At 42.6% G+C, this 27,684-nt stretch overlaps 1 protein-coding gene across 1 annotated transcript in view; it reads right to left on the bottom strand.

Annotated features, from left to right (window-relative positions):
- LOC306785734 (uncharacterized protein) overlaps positions 1-25,909 on the bottom strand; it is a gene marked incomplete at its 3' end in the record, with an annotated part of 37,010 nt that extends 11,101 nt beyond the window's left edge. Inside the window, exons 1-4 of the mRNA XM_079280191.1 lie at positions 25,636-25,909; positions 22,642-23,139; positions 13,487-13,512; positions 12,737-12,906 (exon numbers count right to left, since the gene is read on the bottom strand). Of these exons, the coding sequence (XP_079136317.1) occupies positions 12,737-12,906; positions 13,487-13,512; positions 22,642-23,139; positions 25,636-25,840 (899 nt within the window). The 5' untranslated portion in view covers positions 25,841-25,909. The remainder of the gene's footprint in view (positions 1-12,736; positions 12,907-13,486; positions 13,513-22,641; positions 23,140-25,635) is intronic.
- Between the last annotated feature and the right edge of the window lie 1,775 nt (positions 25,910-27,684).

Genomic DNA, 27,684 nt, shown 5'->3' with positions numbered 1-27,684 from the left:
TGTATTCATGGTATATACTGTGCATTCCATACGTTATATTTTACTCTGTAAATTGCTGCTGCTACAAACGAATTCCCCCCTGGGGATGATCCAAGTTTATATCTATCTATCTATTTGGGCATTAAGTACTGTCAGGCGGGTCTACTCCGCCCGTCAGCCCTCTGAGTTTTCGTTGGGTAAATTTCTGGCCAAGTACTCGTTTCATTACTCGTCGGATACAATAGAATGTCTGTGCCTTCCTGATTATATGGTGGGGGAGCACTGGGCTCCGTGGCTCTCCTTAAATCTCCGCAATAACTACCGGTATCAGCGTATTTACGGGGATCTGGACATAATGTCCTCCGCGGTTGCTCAAAGTGAGGGGAAGATACACCCCCGTGAGGAGTGTCTTCAATATCGGAACCCCATTCAGTTCCCTCCTCCTCCATTTTCGAAATACTATTATATTAATATATAACAGCAATAAAATCAAAGGTGCAGCGATACCACTGTGATAATATCCTACACTACTTTGATTCTATCATGAGAGAAATTCAATCAGTTCCCCTGTTCCACACGTGTTGGTGTTTCAGAGCCTCATTCTCTCAGGTCTCTGCTAAATACTAGAATCATATACTGATAATACCATCAAGCCCTGCAATAATATAACTGTAATATTATTATGAACAATACATTGACCCTTCTATTATATAACTGTGATATAATCTTCCAATATATTGTCTAGGGAAGGATTTTGCCCTTTTTCGTCTCTTCAGTGCCTGAGTCGTTAATTGCATTGAGTGATCAGCTCAACTAGACTTTCTCTGTGTTACAGCGGTGTGCTATTCTGGACTCCCTGTTTTTAGACGGGGGAGGAAGCTATGCTCTTTTATTTCAAATCGTATGCTTCTCGCCGGGCCTCTATGTCAACAAGCTAGGTATCCTTTAAACCTATGCGCAGCGATCAATATTTCTGTCCACTAAATCACTTAAATGCCCTCCCGTAAAGTGCTTTTAATTCAAGGGTTTCCTCTCTACCTGGTTCTAAGTTTTTAACTCTAAGGATCTGTCTTCTTGTCCCATTTTAACTGAACGACTCCTTCTCCTGTGAGAAGGACGGTCAAGTTTTTTAGAGGATTTATTGACTGCCTCGATCCACGGTACCGATTCCTAATAGAGAGAGCAGAACGATAAAATCTTTTCCTTGACTGCCGGTACTGACGGACGAGTGTTACGAACGTCGGTCGAGGATTGTCGAATTTACTGCTTCTGGCAGAGTTCAATATATCACCTCAGCTTGATTTCGCTGGTTGGATGCATCACTTTTTCTTTATATCCTCGGGAGGATTTTTGTAATTTAACCCGAGAGGGAACCTCTGTTCTTCCTATATTACACGTTCTAGTGTTTCTAGGACCTAATCCCTCCGAGTCCCTGTTCGGGCGCCATGTTACGTGAATATGGGGGGTGACCCCTCACGATTTTTAATTATTTTATTTGATAATAAAAAAAAATTGAAAAATTAATTAATTCAATTTCTTTTTTTTTATTATTTCTATTTGAGTTATTAAAACTAGATTCCTTCTGTAAATGTATGCAATTTATCTGGAAATAATTAGTAATAAGCAAATAGGAGGCCTGTCGTGTGAAACGCACAAAAGTTTGAGTAGATTTAGCTCCGTGCCAACATTGATGCGCAGAAGGCAGGAGTTTCTGCTGGCGATAGATCAACCCTTGCGATCCACCAGAGGGACCACGACTCCACGTGACTCGTGCCCGGAGGAGTCGGCCCCTCCCTGTGTGTACCCCTGGTGCCTTAAGATTTGGCTTGAAGGAGGGGACACGCTTTTTAATTCATTCCCTATATGATTTTCACACCTGGCCCTACGGGAGATATTCGGGAGGAAGGGTTCCCGAATTCTCAGTACCTGTTTTTGCCTCGTGCACTGCTCTACTTTAAGAGTGACTTTTACCGGAATTTAAGTTTGCACTAAAATATTCTTCAATTGCCGACACAGACCAGGTCGATGGCTTGCTTGCTGTCCCGTCTGAATCGACCCACAGTAACTCACCTTGATAGTGTAATTCGGTCGCTCAGACTAGCAGTCGGTCTTATAAAAGTATTAACTTTTTCTTTTAATGTACATTGTTCCTTAACCCTTTCGAAATTGATAGGACCCTGCTTTAGAGCCCAAACCGTTATAAAGCTCTTTTAATACGCAAGCGGGCCTCGTCCGGGTGTCATTGCTTCTTGTTCGAGACTCCTCACACGACTGCTCACACGCCTCCGCACAACTCCCCTGCTGTTTCAAACTGCCCCTATTTATACTCGTCCGGGGCTCAGATCTCTGACTTCTTACGGATTTTTAAACATCACATCAAACATATCTTCAAACAGAATTTCAAACATTACTTGATTGATTACACAAAAACCCTTACTCCAGCGTGATCTTTGAAACCCGGGTATGCTTTTGTCTTTATATGTACCCGTCAGCATTTTTAGTGACCTTACTGTCAAGGGTATGTTTATTTATATGTACCCCGGGGCCTAACTAATGACCTTAACGCCCTACCAACTTCCTAGAACTGCTGACTCGGTCTTGTGACTTTGTCTTTGAAGTCTCTACTACCCTAATGTCCGACACCTGTTTAAGTGCCTCTTTTATCTCCGGCCGACATGGTGGGGCCCCCGCCTTCGCCCTCTGCTTGAACTTCTGGCCCTTTTTTGCCCTCGGCGTGAACCGAGAAGCAAGCATGGGTGTGTGTGAGTCTGTGAGACCATCCTACTCTCGTGTGTGTGTGTGTCTGACAACAGAAACATGTCTGTGTGACAGGTGCAATCTTATAAGAGCCTCAGAGTCATATGCCTGATTTAACCAAGGCTTTGCCGGTAGAGACATCACGATTTCGCAAAACATCCACCGTGTTCAACAAAACATCTACCCAAAGTTAAATAACTATCCGAATTGAAGAGTAGAGTGTGTTACCTGATGTGTAGCTGCATCATTAATGAGAGATGGATCTCTCAGCCTCTGAGGGATCACTATTTGGCAATTATTCCTGCAAGTATCGGGGATATTGTATGAGATAAAAAGAAAGAAAGAAAAAGAAAGGAAAAGAAAGAAGAAAAGATAAGTCGTACCCCATGTGGAGAGTAAAATCCAAACAAAAGATCCAGAACATGGCATGTTGCTCTACCGGACGGACTCTGTCATTGTGAGCTTGGCAGTCTGAAGGAAAAAGGCTTTTCAGCACTCCGCCCTCTTTGTTGTGCAATATCCTGAAAATTACCTTTTGAGGTTGACAAACCACATGAGCCACAACCAGAGCCGGTAAAAAAGTTTCACGGTGTCCCCCCCTCCCCCCTTTTTTTGTTACAAAATTAGCGTGAGTTGCTGAGTCCGCCTATAGATTGAGTCACATGATTTCACTGGGATTAAAACGCTCTGATGAACCTTGTTTAGAAAACGTGCACAATTTTGCAGTTTCTTGAAAAAGAAAGTGGGCTGTCCACTCAATTACCCCTCAATCGTTGTTATGAGACTTTAGGTTTATTTGAACGTGTTTCTCTCTGAGACATTGCTTTTTGTATTTACCACCACACAGACACACATTTCTATGACAAATGGAAACTAGAGTAATACTCACGTACAGCTTTATGTAGACAGATTTTACAGGGCAGATTTCTTGTATTCAATTATGGGACTCTCCTTATTGATATAAAAAAAACACCCAGTACCCAATATCAGATGACAGAGACCCACTAAAGCCCGTTAGTGGCATTTGTTGCCACCTACTGGTAAAATGGGAGAATGTATCAGACTCGTTTAAAGGATGTACAGTCTCACATCATAAAGAAAGGCCCACAGCCCAGCATGACAAGGATAGAGTGATGAACCCCCGCTGGATCTTCGTCCTCGGTGTGTGCACCCATCTGGGTTGTGTGCCCATCGCCAACGCCGGAGACTTCAGAGGCTACTACTGTCCGTGCCATGGCTCCCACTACGATGCTTCAGGAAGGATAAGAAAGGGTCCTGCTCCTCTAAAGCTGGAGGTTCCCTTCTATGAGTTCACTGAGGAGGACGTAGTCATAGTGGGATGAATACTGGAGCTCTGTCTCAGTTCCTCCCTGTAATATGTATTTTTTAGATGGCTCCGTGTGAGAGTGACATAAAACGTGTGTATTTACTATTAGACATATTTCCAACTCTATGATTGAGCTATTGTCTTCTCCCTCGTAAAAAAGTGAGTTGTTTTTCTTTGATTGATCTGCATCACTTAGCTTGATGTCTTTTGATTCACTGACATTTTATTTGTTGTTTTAATCTCTATAGATTTCTTTCATTCCGCACTATTTTTAGCATTTAGTATTTTCCAAACAGCATTATGGAACACAATGTACGAGGGCCGGGTGTGATCAGGTCCAACCCCTTTGCTGCCGCACCAATCCTGATATATTGTGTTGGAGCTGTGTGATAAAGTCAAAGGTGGGGCCTGTTTCATGGTTACCTAAAGTTGAGCTGGTAAAAGTGCTCATACACATGAACAAGAGGCCTGGGGAGCACAACGATTAGGATAAGATGATGGTACGATCAAGAAAAGCCACCGGCAATCTAAAAAAGTATCGACAAGTTGTGAACACATTCAGGAATGTGTCGGCCTGTTGATCAACTGGAAGGAACTATAGATCGAGATCAGGATGTTGTTGGTTTGTGACTCCAAAGAATGTGTAGATTGCTTTATCTCAGGACCGTTTCATCCTTTTTGAGTTTGTGTCAGACAAGATGACAATTCTATACCAGTAATGGCAGCAGCAAAGAGTGCAAACTGCCAAGTAAGATAAAGAACTATTGAGTCACACTCCAGTCACTGATGGATTTAATGCTGACGAACAAAGTGTGCCATGTACAACTGTATGAACCAGTGAAATACACAAACCTTCTACTTTTTATTGATGAAATCATTTGAATACAACATACTGTGCACAGATGCAGGTAAAACCATCGTCTTAAACTGACATTACCATCAAATCAATCAATATAACCATCAAAACTATTTCAAACTATACAGTTGGCGCTCATTCAGTGAATAACTTTTTGAATTGAAATCAGTGGAGTTGAACCGCAGTTAATCATGTGTAACTTCAGAGGTGACTCGTGCTGAAAGCTTTTATCACAAACGGAAACTTTACTGCAACCAGAACAGCTAAAGGGGATTGTTTCCTGTGTATTCCTGGGTATTCATGTGTACCTTTAGATCTCTGTTGCACACAAATCTATTACAGCAAACTGATCAGCTGAAAGGTTTTTCTCCTGTGTGGGTTCTCATGTGTCTCTGTAAATGTGAACGCTCGTTAAAAGATTTCTTACAGACTGAGCAGCTGAAAGGTTTTTCTCCTGTGTGGGTTCTCATGTGTCTCTGTAAAGTTGAACGCTCGTTAAAAGATTTCTTACAGACTGAGCAGCTGAAAGGTTTTTCTCCTGTGTGGGTTCTCATGTGTCTCTGTAAAGTTGAACGCCCGTTAAAAGATTTCTTACAGACTGAGCAGCTGAAAGGTTTTTCTCCTGTGTGGGTTCTCATGTGTATCTGTAAATGTGAACGATTGTTAAAAGATTTCTTACAGACTGAGCAGCTGAAAGGTTTTTCTCCTGTGTGGGTTCTCATGTGTATCTGTAAATTTGAACTCTGGCTAAAAGATTTCTTACAGACTGAGCAGCTGAAAGGTTTTTCTCCTGTGTGGGTTCTCATGTGGCTCTGTAAATGTGAACGCTCGTTAAAAGATTTCTTACAGACTGAGCAGCTGAAAGGTTTTTCTCCTGTGTGGGTTCTCATGTGTATCTGTAAAATTGAAGGCCAGTTAAAAGATTTCTTACAGACTGAGCAGCTGAAAGGTTTTTCTCCTGTGTGGGTTCTCATGTGTATCTTCAGAGTTCCACTCTTGCCAAATGTTTTCTCACACTCGGAGCATCTAAAATGTTTTTCACCAGCGCTACATCTTGAATCACTGACACGGACTTCATCAGGTTTCACATAGTTTAAACCTGACTGAGGTCCTCTGGTCTTCTTCCCATCACCACCCTCATCAGTGTCAGAAGACTCTCCAGTCTTCTCATCAGTATCTGGTTCTGGATGTCTATCTGGATCCAAGTTCCTGTCTGGTTCTGGTCCGCCACAGTCTTCTCCATCAGCTTCTGTTCTCATCTGTTTAGTTTGTCTTTGATGAAGCTGTGAGGACTGAGCTTCCTCTTCTTCATCTTCACTCTTCACAGGAGTGAATGAGAACTTGACATCAGCCTCCTCCAGACCGTGAAGCTGCTCTCCTTCCTGACTGGTGCAGAGTTCCTCCTGTTCTTCTTTAATGTGTGAGGGCTCTGGGTCCTCCTGGTCCAGACTGGAGCTCCACTCCTGCTGCTCAGAGGGAACCTCTTCTTTAACCAACAACAGCTGCTGGACGTCTGCAGGAAAACAATAAACACACACAGAGGGGTTACAAAGACATTTTAGAATTGAGCAAATAGTCTCCTGGACATACACTTCCAGAGTATCACTAGAACCAGATAATACAATAATGTAATCAACTTATGTGACCATGAACACATGAACCATTTTAAGCTGCCAAATCCATGTGGTGTTATCAAAGAGAACAAACTTGTACTTTAAGTTGAAATATTTCCTGTCATCTAGAAGCTGAGAGAACAAATCAGCATACCTGCAAACTCATAAGAGGTGAAGGAGGTGCCCGTATACGCACCTCTCCTCTCAGTGTTTTGTGAGCCCTGTATCTTCATACTTTATTTGAACTTGTCCAGCACAGGGACGCATTATCTTCACCCACACACAAGCCAGGGTTGGGCCACATTGTGTGTGGGAGTCCTGGAGTCTCAGGGATGGGGAAGGTGCTGTTCCTGCAGGTTGCTGCACAATATCCCACCGACTAACCGATTCACAACACAACTAGTTATAAGTTTTAAGCTACCACCTGCGTGTCAGAGCTCCCTCTTTGTACGGGGAGCGCCTCACCCGGAGATTCAAACCTTTGCTCTATGACACACGCAACACTATTGCAAATGAGCACACACACACACACACACACACACACACACACACACAGTACTGTTATGTTCAAAATGTCTCAAACAAAAGGTAAAGGAAAAAGCCCCCCTCCTTGTTCCAGAGGAGAAGAAGCATGCAGAGGAGAAGCGGCAGCCCCCCCCGCCCTGCTCTCTTTCTTCCATCATTAAGCAGGGCCGAATCAGCTGGTTGAAGTTTAAATCAAAAGGAATTTAATATACTAACAAAAGAAAATGCAGTTACAAACTGAATTACACGATCAGCAGTAATATTTCATGAAATAGAGGCCCCATCCACACCACACGACAGACTGGTGTGTCCGCCTCATAGTCCAGATGAGGTCTGATTATCTCCGGGGATTCACAGTTTCTTTGTCCCTCCAAAGTCTCTGAAATGTCTCATATTACACATTCCTTAGCCCATAGATCAGCTCAGCGCTTGGCTGAACCCGTCGGACTTCAGTCGGCCACTTCCTTGAACAATTCACCCCCCTTCTTGAAGGCTGTGCTCAGAAACTCTTCAGCAACATCCCCCTCTCTCTGACTTTATGGCGGTGTCATAAATTCTCTGGTTTCTCTCACAGTGCACAACAAATTCAGTAACTCTCCCTTTAGTTTAAACCTTCTATAAGTAAACATATTGAAACACATAATATACATCGCTAGGAGCGCTTTAAAACTTAAATTCCTCACAATACGTATACGTTTAATGCCTGTAAATACCGCAAGCATATTTCTACAGTAGCGAGAACCATCGCCTATACAAAATTAAGTGATTCGTTTTCATTTAACCCTGTTACTGTATGGCTTAATATTAACTTCCACTGTTACTGTCAAGCCGTTAGAATTGTGGCCTATCTTCTATTTACAATTAATATGCATTCAATCCGGTTCAATTATTGAAATCATGAAGGTTCAGGCTCCTTAACACTCATTACTTCAGGGCCTTTGGGAGCAACTGCACGTGGGACAGTTGGGACCGGAAGTACACTGGCTGTGGTCATTACAGTGAACAGTGTGATGAGAGGGCACGTGAGCCCTTGTTGCTGTACTTCGTCTCATTGGAGCAGAGGCTGCAGTTAGCATACCCTGCCTTATCAATGCATTTAAAACACTGACAGCGGGAAGCTGTACTGCTCTCTCTTCACGTCTGTTTAGACCTCCACCTTTATCCAGGCCCAGCTCCACTCACATCTCAGCCCTGCGTCAAGCTGCGCTACACACACAACATCCTCTTCATCTCATCAGTATCTGGGCCTCATGTTTCAAGTTATTATCAGAATATCACCACGAAATCGCCTCATTCTACTTTGAGTTAATGAGTTAATGAGTGACCACGTGGACTGAACCGGAACACGGAGGGAGATTCATGTTTCATCACGTTATCCTCCTAAATCTTGATAATGATGAGCGTTAGCCGTTGACAAAGTTCCGCATGCAGTGGACGTTAACTTAACCAAACAAGTCTGAACGGTAACGGAACTTAAACGTTAACGGAGGGAAATGAAGACGGTGTAGACATCTTAACGCTGATTGGCCAAGACTCGACACGTCGCATCAAATATGTTTTATTGCGAAGATCACGACATCACATTTTCTCCCTGTCTCAATCCAATCTGAGAAACGCTGGCTGACCAGTTGACCCCCCCCCCCAAAAAAAATAAAAACTATACGGATCTACACTCACGTGGATGATATATTTTAATTCAAAACGGCTTATTTCGCCGAAAAGCGACACGTTTGCAGGTATTAAATCAGGAGAAGAAAAAAACGACGAACTGCAACAGAGTCTCACTCCAAACTACATTCAAAGTTATCAGCCGGAGCATGAACAGTGTTAAATAAAGTGAACCTACGTGCTCTTTGTATCCGGATTTCCGGGTTGAGAACAGCGTCCAGAAGTTCCCGTTGTCGCTTATTCGCCTCTTTTGAACGAGAGAGTTCCTCCTCGTACTCTGCTATCGTTCTTTCAAACAGACCAAATATCTCTTCATCAGCCGCAGTTAATCGCTGGTTGATTAAAGATCTCAACATTTCTACGTGACATTTTCTACTCGACATTTTCACGAAACCTACATGCTAAGCTAACTTCAATAGCTTTAACGTTATAGGCTACCAGGTAGTGATGTTACGAGATGTGCCGACGCTTCGAAGCGTGTGTCGAGTAATGGAGGGGGCGTTTCCTCGAAGCGCGTATCGAGGCTTGCTTCATTTAGGGGAGGAGCCAAAAATGATGACGTCCGAAGCCTCGCTGCCCGGCTGTACCACGTGACTGCTTCGGGAAGTGGTTCAGATTTTGCCGAGAGGTTTGACAGCAATATAAACCACTCAGGCTCCATTCAAAATGTGGGTTGTTGGTGGAGAGTTGTGAGTTTGGATAGTTTGGATGGCGTTTATATAGTTTGGAGAGTTTAGAGAGAGATAGTTTGGAGAGTTAGGAGAGTGAGGAGAGAAGGATAGGTGATAAGATGGAGCCAGCTAGGAAGAGGAGGATTTCCCCTGTGTGGGAACACTTTGATTTGATAACTCCTAATAAGGTAAGCTACATCTAACTATATTTCAGACACATTAGGTTTGCTTATCAAGAACTGTATTTTTCACAGTTTCTTATTTTATTCAAAGGTGAGGTGTTTATTGTGCTCCAAGGAGTTGGGGTACAATGACAACACCTCATCCATGCTAAGGCATCACCGTGCCTTGCATGAGAATAAGGAGGAAACTGGAGCTTCACCTAGCCATTGTAAGTCATTACAATATTACAAATGCCCCATCACAATTTTTCCCTGTTCACTTTTGTTTATTGTGCAAATAAAGACAGGTAACAGACACTGTATTTATTCTCTTTTAACCAGCCACCAGAAAACAAGAGCTGGATGAAGCCCTCGTCTCCATGATAGTGAAGGACACACAGCCCTTCAGTATTGTGGATGATGTTGGATTCAGGGCGTTTGTGTCCAAACTGGATCCCGATTTAAAGTAATAGGATTTTTCAGCCAAACAAAAGCCACCGAAGCAATAAAACGACTGACCTCAGAGTGTGCCACCATTATACGGTCAAAACAAAGCAGAGAGGAAATCCCCCAGGCTTCCACCTCTCATGATGTCACAGGAGGTAATCTATTATTTTACATTTTGAGATAAATTATTCCGATGAGAACACTTAGTAACGTGATCTGTGGTTTCCTCTTAGGTAGCAAACTGTGGCATCGTTTAGACACCAGCGTCATGGAGGCACGGAAGACTCAAAATGTAACAGCAGATGCCACTGTGGAGGTCCAGCGCTACCTTTCCGAGCCAAATATAAGCAGGCTGGAAAAGCCTCTGGAGTACTGGGAGAGGCAAAAATTCCTGTATGCAAATTTATATAGACTTGCTCTTGCGTTTTTGTGCACGCCAGCATCTTCTGTACCCTGTGAAAGGGTGTTTTCAAAGGCCGGAGAGGTTGTGTCAAAAAAAGAAATCGTTTAAAACCAAACACTGTTGAGAAACTGTTATTTCTGAATAAAAATGAATAAAATGTCCCCTGTCCTGTACATCACTGTCCAAGTTCCACAAGCATATTCAGTCCCCTCTTCCTAGTTCCACAAGCACTTTCACTGTCCTCTGCCTGCTTAAGCCCATGCCATTTTCCTAAAGTGACATAATAACATTATTACACAACCTGCCATATCATATGATACTACCATTTTGGGAAAATGTACACACACAGAATACATTAAAAAAATATTTTATTATGCACATGTCATAATTTATGTACAGAAATGATTTGGTCATACATTTTTGTAATTCAGTCATTCCCAACAGCCATAACAGACACAAAAATTCAATGCATCACATTATGTGGTTCAGATACAGCTGCCTGTGATTATACACTTGGCCAGTAGGTGGTATCGTGTGCACATGAAGCTTCGAGTAATGAACCCTTTCTCGAACCAATTGGCTGAAGTGTTGCGATGCCTCATGAGGCTTCATCTCGCCATCACTACTACCAGGAGATTAGTCGTCGTCTTCTTCTTCTTCTTCTTCTTCTTCTTCTTCTTCTTCTTCTTCTTCTTCTTCTTCTTCTTCTTCTTCTTCTTCTTTCACTTTAATTGCGGACTACAAACCAATGTTTAAGGCGCCACCTTCTGGACCGGAGTGTGTAACATCATGACTTTATGACAGTTATCATTTAAACACAATAATAATGTTATTTACAACTTCAAATCGAAATAAACTGGATTCTGCCCCAAGCTGCGCGTTTCCGTCCGGATTAGTCTCCACATGCGAGCGCCAGCCGTTTGAGAGGAGAACTTTCGCGGAGAAACTGCACAATCAGACAGCAGACTAGCAGGAAAGGGAAGCAGTACATGCGAAGCTTCTCCAGCTGAACACCAGACAGGTTTGGCTAGCTGGACGACGTCATGCTAATAACTTATTTAGCTTTTTAAAACAACGGGGACGGATCCAGCACGGACAGTTAGGGAGTGAGAGACATGAAGCACCTGCTAAGACATGATATATAGTTATAAATACATCATTATATATATGTGTGTGTGTGTGTTGTATATTAAAGTGAATATTATTATACGATATATATTATTATATGATATATATTATTATATGATATATATATATATATATATATATATATATATATATATATATATATATATATATATATATATATATATATATATATATATTATATGATACTGAGACTATAATAAGATGTCCTGATGTGTTATTTACTGCATCTAGCAAACTATACCTTTGAGTGTTACAATAGCGACTATTATTTCATTCAATGTGTCCATCCAGGCAAATTGGTGCATCCAAATGTTATTAAGAAAAAACATATGATGTAATTTCTTTGGAATCATCCAAAATAATGTTCAGTGTATGGGTATTTTTCCAGGCCACTTTCGGCCACTGACTGGTCGATACGTGCGATGCATTGAGTGGGCAACGCGCCGTGTATTGAGTGGGCCGGTCTGACAGTAAACTCCCGGGCCACTTTTTCCCCCCAGTCCGCCCCTGCCCGCAGGACAGTTAATTGTCCTGCACAATACCTACAGAACTCCATTTCAATTGAAACATATTCCTGAGTGACTTTTTTTGCAGGCAATACTAATGTGAGTTGCCATCGTAAGACAAAATAAATAGACTGAGTTGTAAATGTTTTTGCTGTCCGCTACTTGTGAGAGGAAAGGTAATTGTATGCTACAGTAGAGTTAACAACTGACAATTAAATGTTTGTTGCACATTGGAAAAATCACATTTCATATCAGCAGCCTACATATATAATTCAATTAATTTAAAACTATTTTAAGGATGTACAATTTCCACACATAGCTAATGTCATGTAATACCTTCTGTGGTCAAGTTTATTTTGTAACTTGTGTATAAATACCAAAGAAATTGAACTACATTCGCTCATTAACTAACATCCTGGCGTGGATGTTGAATCTGGCCAGTTGGTGGCGACAACGCACCGTTCTGTTAGTTTTTGACAACCGCCAAAAAACACATTAGATGACGTCGTTATTCCGCGACGATTACAACCTAAACAGAAAACATTGCATTGGTGTTGGCTAAGCCGACAGTGGAACCCTCGAAATCCACACCTCTGAGTGAGGAAGAGGAACAATTTAACACACCATCTTGGCATTGTCTTTTTAGTGGCGAGTTGGAAACAGCTGCGTCTTACGTGATGAACTGTGCGTTGTCGTGTTTGGTCCTCGGCAGCAGGCTCCGCTGACGCCACTCGAAGAAGCGACTGAGGGTGAGCTCAGGGTTAGTGCTGACCTCCACCTGATCTTTGTACGACCAGATATCCAGACCGACCAGCATCACGCGAACACCCACGGGGCGATACAGCTGAAACAGAGCAGCATGCAAGCACACACTGGAGAGTGGAAATGAACCCAAAACTGAATGAACTGTCAAGTAATGTGTTGAACACGGTGGATGTTTTGCGAAATCGTGATGCCTCTACACAGCAAAGCCCGGGTTATCAGGAGTTAGAACAAGTCGCGCATAAGGTTGTACCTGTTAAACAGACATGCTTCTGTGGTCAAGAACCCTCTGTTGCACTGACGTGTACGGTGGGGCACACACACGCACACACACACATACACACACACACACACACACACCCAGGCGTGCTTCTCGGTTCATGAGAAGTGCAAGGCTGAGCCAGCAAGTTCACACAAAGAATGAAGATGGAGGCTTAGAATTGCCCGGGAGATGAAGGGGGCAGATTGCACTTACGATTCACCCGGGATGCCGGGGGCAGAGGCACCCAAACACGTTTTGGCCATTAAAATAGTTAATCATTATTCTAGAGAATAGTAGGGAACTTCCAGACAAAGTCACAAGACCGAGTCAGCAGTTCTAGGAAGCTGGTAGGGCGTTAAGGTCATTAGTTAGGCCCCGGGGTACATATAAATAAACTTACCCTTGACAGTGAAGTCACTGAAAATGCTGACGGGGTACATATGAATAAACATACCCTTGACCGTAAGGTCACTGAAAATGCTGACGGGTTCATATGAAGACAAAAGCATACCCGGCTTTCAAAGATTACGCTGGAGTAAGGGGTTTTTGGTGTAATCAATCAAGTAATGTTTGAAATTCAGTTTGAAGATATGTTTGATGTGATGTGTAGGAATCCGTTTGAAGTCAGAGATCTGAGCCCCGGACGAGTATAAATAGTGGCAGTTTGAAACAGCAGAGGAGTTGTGAGGAGCTGTGCGGAGTGGTGCGGAGTCGTGTGAGCGGTCGTGTGAGGAGTCTCGAACCCCGTGCGGGCTTCTGCCTGCACGGAGGTAAACTTTAACTTCTTGCAGACCTCCGGACTTTGAGAGTCAGAGTTTTAAGAATACTTAGAAGATTTTTTGAAGTCGAGTCAGGGGAGAAGCTCACTCTGTCTATTCCTGCGCTGGGTGAATCATTAACTTTTTCCTCCGTAGACTACATTGCCAGCCAGTCTGCTGGCTGAGTCTGAGTTTTTTAAAGATCATTTGACTCTGAAGGGGTTTTTGAATACTTAAGTGATTTTTCTTATATTTTTCAGTTAACGATTTTTTCTCTGTATTTTGGACCAAGAGATTACACTTTGATTTAAATGCAAATAAATAAATAACGAATCGGTTTCTTCGACCAAATCCTTTTCTTCATATTTTCTTGAGAGGCCAGCCCAGAGAGGGGTTACGCCTCAGCAGATCCCCTTCAGCCCCTGAGGTAAGTTGTGTTTGATCCAGCTCGGTACACTACTGATTGCATTCTTTACATGCACAAACCACACTGATACTTATTCAAATAATAAAAAATAAAAAATTAATTAATTAATTAATTTTTCAATTTTTTTTTATTATCGAATAAAATAATTAAAAATCGTGAGGGGTCACCCCCCAGATCACGTAACAAATGCTATAAATCACAGAACCAATCATTGATAATGCTGTCACATGAAACCACTGGGCCTAGTGCAGTCTGATGATGCATTCATGCTGGACTCTTCTCTTTCAGAGTGTGCAAAGAGGATCGGGAGATATGTGTGAAACATAACAGCTTAGGTGGGAAGATTCGCAGTTAAAGTTAGATTTTCACAGTGAGAGAACTACCTGTTGACTACCTGTTTCAACCTGTCCTTTCTAGACTGAGGCGTGCTATCTCACAGCCGATTAAGTTTTATACAATCGTGAAGGATATTGTTAGCTGCCGTTGCCCTCGCCCTTCGGTATGCCATATGAAAGCACAGATCAGGAGCACGCTGGCTTTCTGAAGCATGTATGCCCTCTCAAACAATCTCGTCTCTTATTATACCGGCTGTACAATCGATGCATGAAGAAGTTTTTTCATAGATCGTTGGGCTGGGCCAGTCATCTGGTCCAAGATTCATTTTCACATAATGACCAGGGTAGAAATCGTGTAGAAATCAAAACATAAAAATCTGAAAAGGCTCTCTCCTTCCTTAACTAGAATATTCAACTTAAAAGTTTGAAAAAGTTTTAAAACCAAAAATAAATACTCAGTTTGTAATAACTGCATAAAACACTCAAACGATGTGTATATAATCCCTACTTAATATAAAGGATAAGATCGTAAAAAATATAAAATAAGAAATTAACAAAATGTCCTCGCAGGAGAAACTGAAAAATCAGAGAAGCTCGTGTAAAATATACGGCTGATAAGAATGGAACTGGTAAAGTAACAAACAAAAAATGATATACTTTTAAAGGATTAAAGACCCTAACTATATTTAGAGAAACTCGGAAAAGAAACAGAGCCGCTCCTATATAGTTCAAGTGTAAGGTGATTTTGGAGTTCACCTGAATGCCAATAGATGGCTGTCCAGGCTCATTCTAGGCCAAATCTTGTCCCCTGAGCAGCTGATGATCCAGACGGCTTGTGGAATGTAAAGTGTGAGGTCACAGAAGTCAATATGAGGCCCATGCTTGATGGGATACTGGCTTGCCTTTTTTCTTTTTCTTTTTTCCTGGCGTAGCTGTCTTGAAGCCATCAACCATCGTTCACTGTTGACCCCGTGACTTCACTTTGTGTTGGATGTGTTCTAAGGTTAGGAAGAGGAACTAGATTTTGTTTCAAAAAACCTATTGACCTTGTCGTGTCCCTCATGTCGTAATCCCTCATGCACATTGGTCCCTATTTGAGAGGCTTATTCAAGGAGGACCTCAGTGAGTGCATCATTCCCTCTCCACCCTGGAGGAAAGATAGGGGACGGTTCAGCCATTTTCAGACTGGCTTGGGCCATTTAGTCCACTTGTCGTGGGCGAGCGGTTCGCTCTTTTCCTTAGTGAAGTCTCTTTGCTTCCATTATTCTAGCTCATTCTGAGCTGCCTTGAAAGAAGGAAAGCAAGGGGAGGGGGGGGGCTGCCCCTCCTCCCCTGCTCGCTCCCTCTCCTCTGAGCAAGGAGGGGCCGTTTTTGACTATTTTGACTTTAACCTGAGAGAAACACAATCTAATCCCCTATTTTACACCTCTAGTGTTTTAGGGCCTAATCTCTCTCGAGTCCCTGCTTTTTCTTACTTTGCAGTTAAGACACCTTCCAAAATAGCTGTTACCTGTGACATTGTCATGAGTTCACAAGAGCCCGCCCACGTCAACCAGAGGCAGCGACCAGAGCAGCCACAGCTGATGACGCAGGACCGAATACTTCCGTTAGATTTTCACAGGAACTTAACCAGCGACATACTTTGCCTCGAAGAACAAAACCTTTGTAATGGAGTAAATATTGTTTGCTACTATTTCTTCTACGGGTTTTTTCCTTTTTTGAATCATTCCTTATGGAAGAAGGAGAGCGGAGGGGGCTGCCTACTCTCCCCCGCCCGCTTCCTCTCCTCTGAACAAAAAGGAGAGGGGGAGGAGCTGCCTCCTCTCCTCTGCCTGGTCCCTCTGCTCGGAGCAAGGAGGGGGGCTTTTTAAATTTTTCACCAATAAATATTAACTAAAATCAACACTGTAATACTACCCCACACTATTCTGATTTTAATCTGAGAGAAACGAAATCTGTTCCCTTATTTCACACAGCGAATTTATACATCGTTTTTAGTGTTTTAAACACAGATGTTCTAAACCGATATCTTGTATTCATGGTATATACTGTGCATTCCATACGTTATATTTTACTCTGTAAATTGCTGCTGCTACAAACGAATTCCCCCCTGGGGATGATCCAAGTTTATATCTATCTATCTATTTGGGCATTAAGTACTGTCAGGCGGGTCTACTCCGCCTGTCAGCCCTCTGAGTTTTCGTTGGGTAAATTTCTGGCCAAGTACTCGTTTCATTACTCGTCGGATACAATAGAATGTCTGTGCCTTCCTGATTATATGGTGGGGGAGCACTGGGCTCCGTGGCTCTCCTTAAATCTCCGCAATAACTACCGGTATCAGCGTATTTACGGGGATCTGGACATAATGTCCTCCGCGGTTGCTCAAAGTGAGGGGAAGATACACCCCCGTGAGGAGTGTCTTCAATATCGGAACCCCATTCAGTTCCCTCCTCCTCCATTTTCGAAATACTATTATATTAATATATAACAGCAATAAAATCAAAGGTGCAGCGATACCACTGTGATAATATCCTACACTACTTTGATTCTATCATGAGAGAAATTCAATCAGTTCCCCTGTTCCACACGTGTTGGTGTTTCAGAGCCTCATTCTCTCAGGTCTCTGCTAAATACTAGAATCATATACTGATAATACCATCAAGCCCTGCAATAATATAACTGTAATATTATTATGAACAATACATTGACCCTTCTATTATATAACTGTGATATAATCTTCCAATATATTGTCTAGGGAAGGATTTTGCCCTTTTTCGTCTCTTCAGTGCCTGAGTCGTTAATTGCATTGAGTGATCAGCTCAACTAGACTTTCTCTGTGTTACAGCGGTGTGCTATTCTGGACTCCCTGTTTTTAGACGGGGGAGGAAGCTATGCTCTTTTATTTCAAATCGTATGCTTCTCACCGGGCCTCTATGTCAACAAGCTAGGTATCCTTTAAACCTATGCGCAGCGATCAATATTTCTGTCCACTAAATCACTTAAATGCCCTCCCGTGAAGTACTTTTAATTCAAGGGTTTCCTCTCTACCTGGTTCTAAGTTTTTAACTCTAAGGATCTGTCTTCTTGTCCCATTTTAACTGAACGACTCCTTCTCCTGTGAGAAGGACGGTCAAGTTTTTTAGAGGATTTATTGACTGCCTCGATCCACGGTACCGATTCCTAATAGAGAGAGCAGAACGATAAAATCTTTTCCTTGACTGCCGGTACTGACGGACGAGTGTTACGAACGTCGGTCGAGGATTGTCGAATTTTACTGCTTCTGGCAGAGTTCAATATATCACCTCAGCTTGATTTCGCTGGTTGGATGCATCACTTTTTCTTTATATCCTCGGGAGGATTTTTGTAATTTAACCCGAGAGGGAACCTCTGTTCTTCCTATATTACACGTTCTAGTGTTTCTAGGACCTAATCCCTCCGAGTCCCTGTTCGGGCGCCATGTTACGTGAATATGGGGGGTGACCCCTCACGATTTTTAATTATTTTATTTGATAATAAAAGAAAATTGAAAAATTAATTAATTAAATTTTTTTTTATTATTATTTCTATTTGAGTTATTAAAACTAGATTCCTTCTGTAAATGTTTTCAATTTATCTGGAAATAATTAGTAATAAGCAAATAGGAGGCCTGTCGTCAAAAGTTTGAGTAGATTTAGCTCCGTGCCAACATTGATGCGCAGAAGGCAGGAGTTTCTGCTGGCGATAGATCAACCCTTGCGATCCACCAGAGGGACCACGACTCCACGTGACTCGTGCCCGGAGGAGTCGGCCCCTCCCTGTGTGTACCCCTGGTGCCTTAAGATTTGGCTTGAAGGAGGGGACACGCTTTTTAATTCATTCCCTATATGATTTTCACACCTGGCCCTACGGGAGATATTCGGGAGGAAGGGTTCCCGAATTCTCAGTACCTGTTTTTGCCTCGTGCACTGCTCTACTTTAAGAGTGACTTTTACCGGAATTTAAGTTTGCACTAAAATATTCTTCAATTGCCGACACAGACCAGGTCGATGGCTTGCTTGCTGTCCCGTCTGAATCGACCCACAGTAACTCACCTTGATAGTGTAATTCGGTCGCTCAGACTAGCAGTCGGTCTTATAAAAGTATTAACTTTTTCTTTTAATGTACATTGTTCCTTAACCCTTTCGAAATTGATAGGACCCTGCTTTAGAGCCCAAACCGTTATAAAGCTCTTTTAATACGCAAGCGGTCCTCGTCCGGGTGTCATTGCTTCTTGTTCGAGACTCCTCACACGACTGCTCACACGCCTCCGCACAACTCCCCTGCTGTTTCAAACTGCCCCTATTTATACTCGTCCGGGGCTCAGATCTCTGACTTCTTACGGATTTTTAAACATCACATCAAACATATCTTCAAACAGAATTTCAAACATTACTTGATTGATTACACAAAAACCCTTACTCCAGCGTGATCTTTGAAACCCGGGTATGCTTTTGTCTTTATATGTACCCGTCAGCATTTTTAGTGACCTTACTGTCAAGGGTATGTTTATTTATATGTACCCCGGGGCCTAACTAATGACCTTAACGCCCTACCAACTTCCTAGAACTGCTGACTCGGTCTTGTGACTTTGTCTTTGAAGTCTCTACTACCCTAATGTCCGACACCTGTTTAAGTGCCTCTTTTATCTCCGGCCGACATGGTGGGGCCCCCGCCTTCGCCCTCTGCTTGAACTTCTGGCCCTTTTTTGCCCTCGGCGTGAACCGAGAAGCAAGCATGGCTGTGTGTGAGTCTGTGAGACCATCCTACTCTCGTGTGTGTGTGTGTCTGACAACAGAAACATGTCTGTGTGACAGGTGCAATCTTATAAGAGCCTCAGAGTCATATGCCTGATTTAACCAAGGCTTTGCCGGTAGAGACATCACGATTTCGCAAAACATCCACCGTGTTCAACAAAACATCTACCCAAAGTTAAATAACTATCCGAATTGAAGAGTAGAGTGTGTTACCTGATGTGTAGCTGCATCATTAATGAGAGATGGATCTCCCAGCCTCTGAGGGATCACTATTTGGCAATTATTCCTGCAAGTATCGGGATATTGTATGAGATAAAAAGAAAGAAAGAAAAAGAAAGGAAAAGAAAGAAGAAAAGATAAGTCGTACCCCATGTGGAGAGTAAAATCCAAACAAAAGATCCAGAACATGGCATGTTGCTCTACCGGACGGACTCTGTCATTGTGAGCTTGGCAGTCTGAAGGAAAAAGGCACTTCAGCACTCCGCCCTCTTTGTTGTGCAATATCCTGAAAATTACCTTTTGAGGTTGACAAACCACATGAGCCACAACCAGAGCCGGTAAAAAAGTTTCACGGTGTCCCCCCCTCCCCCCTTTTTTTGTTACAAAATTAGCGTGAGTTGCTGAGTCCGCCTATAGATTGAGTCACATGATTTCACGGGGATTAAAACGCTCTGATGAACCTTGTTTAGAAAACGTGCACAATTTTGCAGTTTCTTGAAAAAGAAAGTGGGCTGTCCACTCAATTACCCCTCAATCGTTGTTATGAGACTTTAGGTTTATTTGAACGTATTTGTCTCTGAGACATTGCTTTTTGTATTTACCACCACACAGACACACATTTCTATGACAAATGGAAACTAGAGTAATACTCACGTACAGCTTTATGTAGACAGATTTTACAGGGCAGATTTCTTGTATTCAATTATGGGACTCTCCTTATTGATATAAAAAAAACACCCAGTACCCAATATCAGATGACAGAGACCCACTAAAGCCCGTTAGTGGCATTTGTTGCCACCTACTGGTAAAATGGGAGAATGTATCAGACTCGTTTAAAGGATGTACAGTCTCATATCATAAAGAAAGGCCCACAGCCCAGCATGACAAGGATAGAGTGATGAACCCCCGCTGGATCTTCGTCCTCGGTGTGTGCACCCATCTGGGTTGTGTGCCCATCGCCAACGCCGGAGACTTCGGAGGCTACTACTGTCCGTGCCATGGCTCCCACTACGATGCTTCAGGAAGGATAAGAAAGGGACCTGCTCCTCTAAAGCGGGAGGTTCCCTTCTATGAGTTCACTGAGGAGGACGTAGTCATAGTGGGATGAATACTGGAGCTCTGTCTCAGTTCCTCCCTGTAATATGTATTTTTAGACGGCTCCGTGTGAGAGTGACATAAAACGTGTGTATTTACTGTTGAAGACATATTTCCAACTCTATGATTGAGCTATTGTCTTCTCCCTCGTAAAAAAGTGAGTTGTTTTTCTTTGATTGATCTGCATCACTTAGCTTGATGTCTTTTGATTCACTGACATTTTATTTATTGTTTTAATCTCTATAGATTTCTTTCATTCCGCACTATTTTTAGCATTTAGTATTTTCCAAACAGCATTATGTAACACAATGTACGAGGGCCGGGTGTGATCAGGTCCAACCCCTTTGCTGCCGCACCAATCCTGATATATTGTGTTGGAGCTGTGTGATAAAGTCAAAGGTGGGGCCTGTTTCATGGTTACCTAAAGTTGAGCTGGTAAAAGTGCTCATACACATGAACAAGAGGCCTGGGGAGCACAACGATTAGGATCAGATGATGGTACGATCAAGAAAAGCCACCGGCAATCTAAAAAAGTATCGACAAGTTGTGAACACATTCAGGAATGTGTCGGCCTGTTGATCATGGAAGGAACTATAGATCCAGATAAGGATGTTGTTGGTTTGTGACCTCAAAGAATGTGTAGATTGCTTTATCTCAGGACCTTTTTCATCCTATTTGAGTTTGTGTCAGACAAGATGACAATTTTATACCAGTAATGCCAGCAGCAAAGAGTGCAAACTGCCAAGTAAGATAAAGAACTATTGAGTCACACTCCAGTCACTGATGGATTTAATGCTGACGAACAAAGTGTGCCATGTACAACTGTATGAACCAGTGAAATACACAAACCTTCTACTTTTTATTGATGAAATCATTTGAATACAATATACTGTGCACAGATGCAGGTAAAACCATCGTCTTAAACTGACATTACCATCAAATCAATCATCAATATAAACATCAAAACTATTTCAAACTGTACAGTTGGCACTCATTCAGTGAATAACTTTTTGAATTGAAATCAGTGGAGTTGAACCGCAGTTAATCATGTGTAACTTCAGAGGTGACTCGTGCTGAAAGCTTTTATCACAAACGGAAACTTTACTGCAACCAGAACAGCTAAAGGGGATTGTTTCCTGTGTGGGTATTCATGTGTACCTTTAGATCTCTGTTGCACACAAATCTATTACAGCAAACTGATCAGCTGAAAGGTTTTTCTCCTGTGTGGGTTCTCATGTGTCTCTGTAAATCTGAACGCTCGTTAAAAGATTTCTTACAGACTGAGCAGCTGAAAGGTTTTTCTCCTGTGTGGGTTCTCATGTGTCTCTGTAAAGTTGAACGCCTGTTAAAAGATTTCTTACAGACTGAGCAGCTGAAAGGTTTTTCTCCTGTGTGGGTTCTCATGTGTGTCTGTAAATATGAACGCCTGTTAAAAGATTTCTTACAGACTGAGCAGCTGAAAGGTTTTTCTCCTGTGTGGGTTCTCATGTGTGTCTGTAAAGTTGAACGATCGTTAAAAGATTTCTTACAGACTGAGCAGCTGAAAGGGTTTTCTCCTGTGTGGGTTCTCATGTGTATCTGTAAATGTGAACGCTGGTTAAAAGATTTCTTACAGACTGAGCAGCTGAAAGGCTTTTCTCCTGTGTGGGTTCTCATGTGTCTCTGTAAAGTTGAACGATCGTGCAAATATTTCTTACAGACTGAGCAGCTGAAAGGATTTTCTCCTGTGTGGGTTCTCATGTGGTTCTGTAAATGTGAACGCCGGTTAAAAGATTTCTTACAGACTGAGCAGCTGAAAGGCTTTTCTCCTGTGTGGGTTCTCATGTGGTTCTGTAAAGTTGAACTCTGGTTAAAAGATTTCTTACAGACTGAGCAGCTGAAAGGTTTTTCTCCTGTGTGGGTTCTCATGTGTAACTTCAGAGTCTGTCTCCTGCCAAATGTTTTCTCACACTCAGAGCATCTAAAATGTTTCTCACCAGCGCTACATCTTGAATCACTGACACAGACTTCATCAGGTTTCACATAGTTTAAACCTGACTGAGGTTCTCTGGTCTTCTTCCCATCACCACCCTCATCAGTGTCAGAAGACTCTCCAGTCTTCTCATCAGTATCTGGTTCTGGATGTCTATCTGGATCCAAGTTCCTGTCTGGTTCTGGTCCTCCACAGTCTTCTCCATCAGCTTCTGTTCTCATCTGTTTAGTTTGTCTTTGATGAAGCTGTGAGGACTGAGCTTCCTCTTCTTCATCTTCACTCTTCACAGGAGTGAATGAGAACTTGACATCAGCCTCCTCCAGACCGTGAAGCTGGTCTCCTTCCTGACTGGTGCAGAGTTCCTCCTGTTCTTCTTTAATGTGTGAGGGCTCTGGGTCCTCCTGGTCCAGACTGGAGCTCCACTCCTGCTGCTCAGAGGGAACCTCTTCTTTAACCAACAACAGCTGCTGGACGTCTGCAGGAAAACAGTAAACACACACAGAGGGGTTACAAAGACATTTTAGAATTGAGCAAATAGTCTCCTGGACATACACTTCCAGAGTATCACTAGAACCAGATAATACAATAATGTAATCAACTTATGTGACCATGAACACATGAACCATTTTAAGCTGGCAAATCCATGTGGCGTTATCAAAGAGAACAAACTTGTACTTTAAGTTGAAATATTTCCTGTCATCTAGAAGCTGAGAGAACAAATCAGCATACCTGCAAACTCATAAGAGGTGAAGGAGGTGCCCGTATATGCATCTCTCCTCTCAGTGTTTTGTGAGCCATGTATCTTTATACTTTATTTGAACTTGTCCAGCACAAGGACGCATTATCTTCACCCACACACAAGCCAGGGTTGGGCCACATTGTGTGTGGGAGTCCTGGAGTCTCAGGGATGGGGAAGGTGCTGTTCCTGCAGGTTGCTGCACAATATCCCACCGACTAACCGATTCACAACACAACTAGTTATAAGTTTTAAGCTACCACCTGCGTGTCAGAGCTCCCTCTTTGTACGGGGAGCGCCTCACCCGGAGATTCAAACCTTTGCTCTATGACACACGCAACACTATTGCAAATGAGCACACACACACACACACACACACACACACACAGTACTGTTATGTTCAAAATGTCTCAAACAAAAGGTGAAGGAAAAAGCCCCCCTCCTTGTTCCAGAGGAGAAGAAGCATGCAGAGGAGAAGAGGCAGCCCCCCCCCCTGCTCTCTTTCTTCCATCATTAAGCAGGGCCGAATCAGCTGGTTGAAGTTTAAATCAAAAGGAATTTAATATACTAACAAAAGAAAATGCAGTTACAAACTGAATTACACTATCAGCAGTAATATTTCATGAAATAGAGGCCCCATCCACACCACACGACAGACTGGTGTGTCCGCCTCATGGTCCAGATGAGGTCTGATTATCTCCGGGGATTCACAGTTTCTTTGTCCCTCCAAAGTCTCTGAAATGTCTCATATTACACATTCCTTAGCCCATAGATCAGCTCAGTGATTGGCTGAACCCGTCGGACTTCAGTCGGCCACTTCCTTCACCAATTCACACCCCTTCTTGAAGGCTGTGCTCAGAAACTCTTCAGCAACATCCCCCTCTCTCTGACTTGATGGCGGTGTCATAAATTCTCTGGTTTCTCTCACAGTGCACAACAAATTCAGTAACTCTCCCTTTAGTTTAAACCTTCTACAAGTAAACATATTGTAACACATAATATACATCGCTAGGAGCGCTTTAAAACTTAAATTCCTCACAATACGTATACGTTTAATGCCTGTAAATACCGCAAGCATATTTCTACAGTAGCGAGAACCATCGCCTATACTAAATAAAGTGATTAATTTTCATTTTACCCTGTTACTGTATGGCTGAATATTAACTTCCAATGTTACTGTAAAGCCGTTAGAATTGTGGCCTATATTCTATTTACAATTAATATGCATTCAATCCGGTTCAATTATTGAAATCATGAAGGTTCAGGCTCCTTAACACTCATTACTTCAGGGCCTTTGGGAGCAACTGCACGTGGGACAGTTGGGACCGGAAGTACACTGGCTGTAGTCATTACAGTGAACAGTGTGATGAGAGGGCACGTGAGCCCTTGTTGCTGTACTTCGTCTCATTGGAGCAGAGGCTGCAGTTAGCATACCCTGCCTTATCAATGCATTTAAAACACTGACAGCGGGAAGCTGTACTGCTCTCTCTTCACGTCTGTTTAGACCTCCACCTTTATCCAGGCCCAGCTCCACTCACATCTCAGCCCTGCGTCAAGCTGCGCTACACACACAACATCCTCTTCATCTCATCAGTATCTGGGCCTCATGTTTCAAGTTATTATCACCACGAAATCACCTCATTCTACTTTGAGTTAAACAAAAAAAAACTGCAACCAGAACCGCCGGTGTTCCGGTTTAACGTTAATGAGTGACTGCGTGGACTGAACCGGAACACGGAGGGTGATTCATGTTTCATCACGTTATCCTCCTAAATCTTGATAATGATGAGCGTTAGCCGTTGACAAAGTTCCGCATGCAGTGGACGTTAACTTAACCCAACAAGTCTGAACGGTAACGGAACTTAAACGTTAACGGAGGGAAATGAAGACGGTGTAGACATCTTAACGCTGATTGGCCAAGACTCGACACGTCGCATCAAATATGTTTTATTGCGAAGATCACGACATCACATTTTCTCCCTGTCTCAATCCAATCTGAGAAACGCTGGCTGACCAGTTGACCCCCCCCCCCCCAAAAAATAAAAACTATACGGATCTAGACTCACGTGGATGATATATTTTAATTCAAAAATGCTTATTTCGCCGAAAAGCGACACGTTTGCAGGTATTAAATCAGGAGAAGAAGAAAACGACGAACTGCAACAGAGTCTCACTCCAAACTACATTCAAAGTTATCAGCCGGAGCATGAACAGTGTTAAATAAAGTGAACCTACGTGCTCTTTGTATCCGGATTTCCGGGTTGAGAACAGCGTCCAGAAGTTCCCGTTGTCGCTTATTCGCCTCTTTTGAACGAGAGAGTTCCTCCTCGTACTCTGCTATCGTTCTTTCAAACATACCAAATATCTCTTCATCAGCCGCAGTTAGTCGCTGGTTGATTAAAGATCTCAACATTTCTACGTGACATTTTCTACTCGACATTTTCACGAAACCTACATGCTAAGCTAACTTCAATAGCTTTAACGTTATAGGCTACCAGGTAGTGATGTTACGAGATGTGCCGACGCTTCGAAGCGTGTGTCGAGTAATGGAGGGGGCGTTTCCTCGAAGCGCGTATCGAGGCTTGCTTCATTTAGGGGAGGAGCCAAAAATGATGACGTCCGAAGCCTCGCTGCCCGGCTGAACCACGTGACTGCTTCGGGAAGTGGTTCAGATTTTGCCGAGAGGTTTGACAGCAATATAAACCACTCAGGCTCCATTCAAAATGTGGGTTGTTGGTGGAGAGTTGTGAGTTTGGATAGTTTGGATGGCGTTTATATAGTTTGGAGAGTTTAGAGAGAGATAGTTTGGAGAGTTAGGAGAGTGAGGAGAGAAGGATAGGTGATAAGATGGAGCCAGCTAGGAAGAGGAGGATTTCCCCTGTGTGGGAACACTTTGATTTGATAACTCCTAATAAGGTAAGCTAAATCTAACTCTATTTCAGACACATTAGGTTTGCTTATCAAGAACTGTATTTTTCACAGTTTCTTATTTTATTCAAAGGTGAGGTGTTTATTGTGCTCCAAGGAGTTGGGGTACAATAACAACACCTCATCCATGCTAAGGCATCACCGTGCCTTGCATGAGAATAAGGAGGAAACTGGAGCTTCACCTAGCCATTGTAAGTCATTACAATATTACAAATGCACCATCACAATTTTTCCCTGTTCACTTTTGTTTATTGTGCAAATAAAGACACTGTATTTATTCTCTTTTAACCAGCCACCAGAAAACAAGAGCTGGATGAAGCCCTCGTCTCCATGATAGTGAAGGACACACAGCCCTTCAGTATTGTGGATGATGTTGGATTCAGGGCGTTTGTGTCCAAACTGGATCCCGATTTAAAGTAATAGGATTTTTCAGCCAAACAAAAGCCACCGAAGCAATAAAACGACTGACCTCCGAGTGTGCCACCATTATACGGGCAAAACAAAGCAGAGAGGAAATCCCCCAGGCTTCCACCTCTCATGATGTCACAGGAGGTAATCTATTATTTTACATTTTGAGATCAATTATTCCGATGAGAACACTTAGTAACGTGATCTGTGGTTTCCTCTTAGGTAGCAAACTGTGGCATCGTTTAGACACCAGCGTCATGGAGGCACGGAAGACTCAAAATGTAACAGCAGATGCCACTGTGGAGGTCCAGCGCTACCTTTCCGAGCCAAATATAAGCAGGCTGGAAAAGCCTCTGGAGTACTGGGAGAGGCAAAAATTCCTGTATGCAAATTTATATAGACTTGCTCTTGCGTTTTTGTGCACGCCAGCATCTTCTGTACCCTGTGAAAGGGTGTTTTCAAAGGCCGGAGAGGTTGTGTCAAAAAAAGGAATCGTTTAAAACCAAACACTGTTGAGAAACTGTTATTTCTGACTAAAAATTTATAAAATGTCCCGTGTCCTGTACATCACTGTCCAAGTTCCACAAGCATATTCAGTCCCCTCTTCCTAGTTCCACAAGCACTTTCACTGTCCTCTGCCTGCTTAAGCCCATGCCATTTTCCTAAAGTGACATAATAACATCATTACACAACCTGCCATATCATATGATACTACCATTTTGGGAAAATGTACACACACAGAATACATTAAAAAAATATTTTATTGTGCACATATGTCATAATTTATGTACAGAAATGATTTGGTCATACATTTTTGTAATTCAGTCATTCCCAACAGCCATAACAGACACAACAATTCAATGCATCACATTATGTGGTTCAGATACAGCTGCCTGTGATTATACACTTGGCCAGTAGGTGGTATCGTGTGCACATGAAGCTTCGAGA

Source organism: Melanostigma gelatinosum (genome assembly GCF_949748355.1).
Source record: "Melanostigma gelatinosum genome assembly, chromosome: 12".
Classification (NCBI taxonomy): Eukaryota; Metazoa; Chordata; class Actinopteri; order Perciformes; family Zoarcidae; genus Melanostigma; species Melanostigma gelatinosum.
Note: the sequence above shows the minus strand (reverse complement) of the source record. Positions and strands in the feature narration are given on the sequence as shown.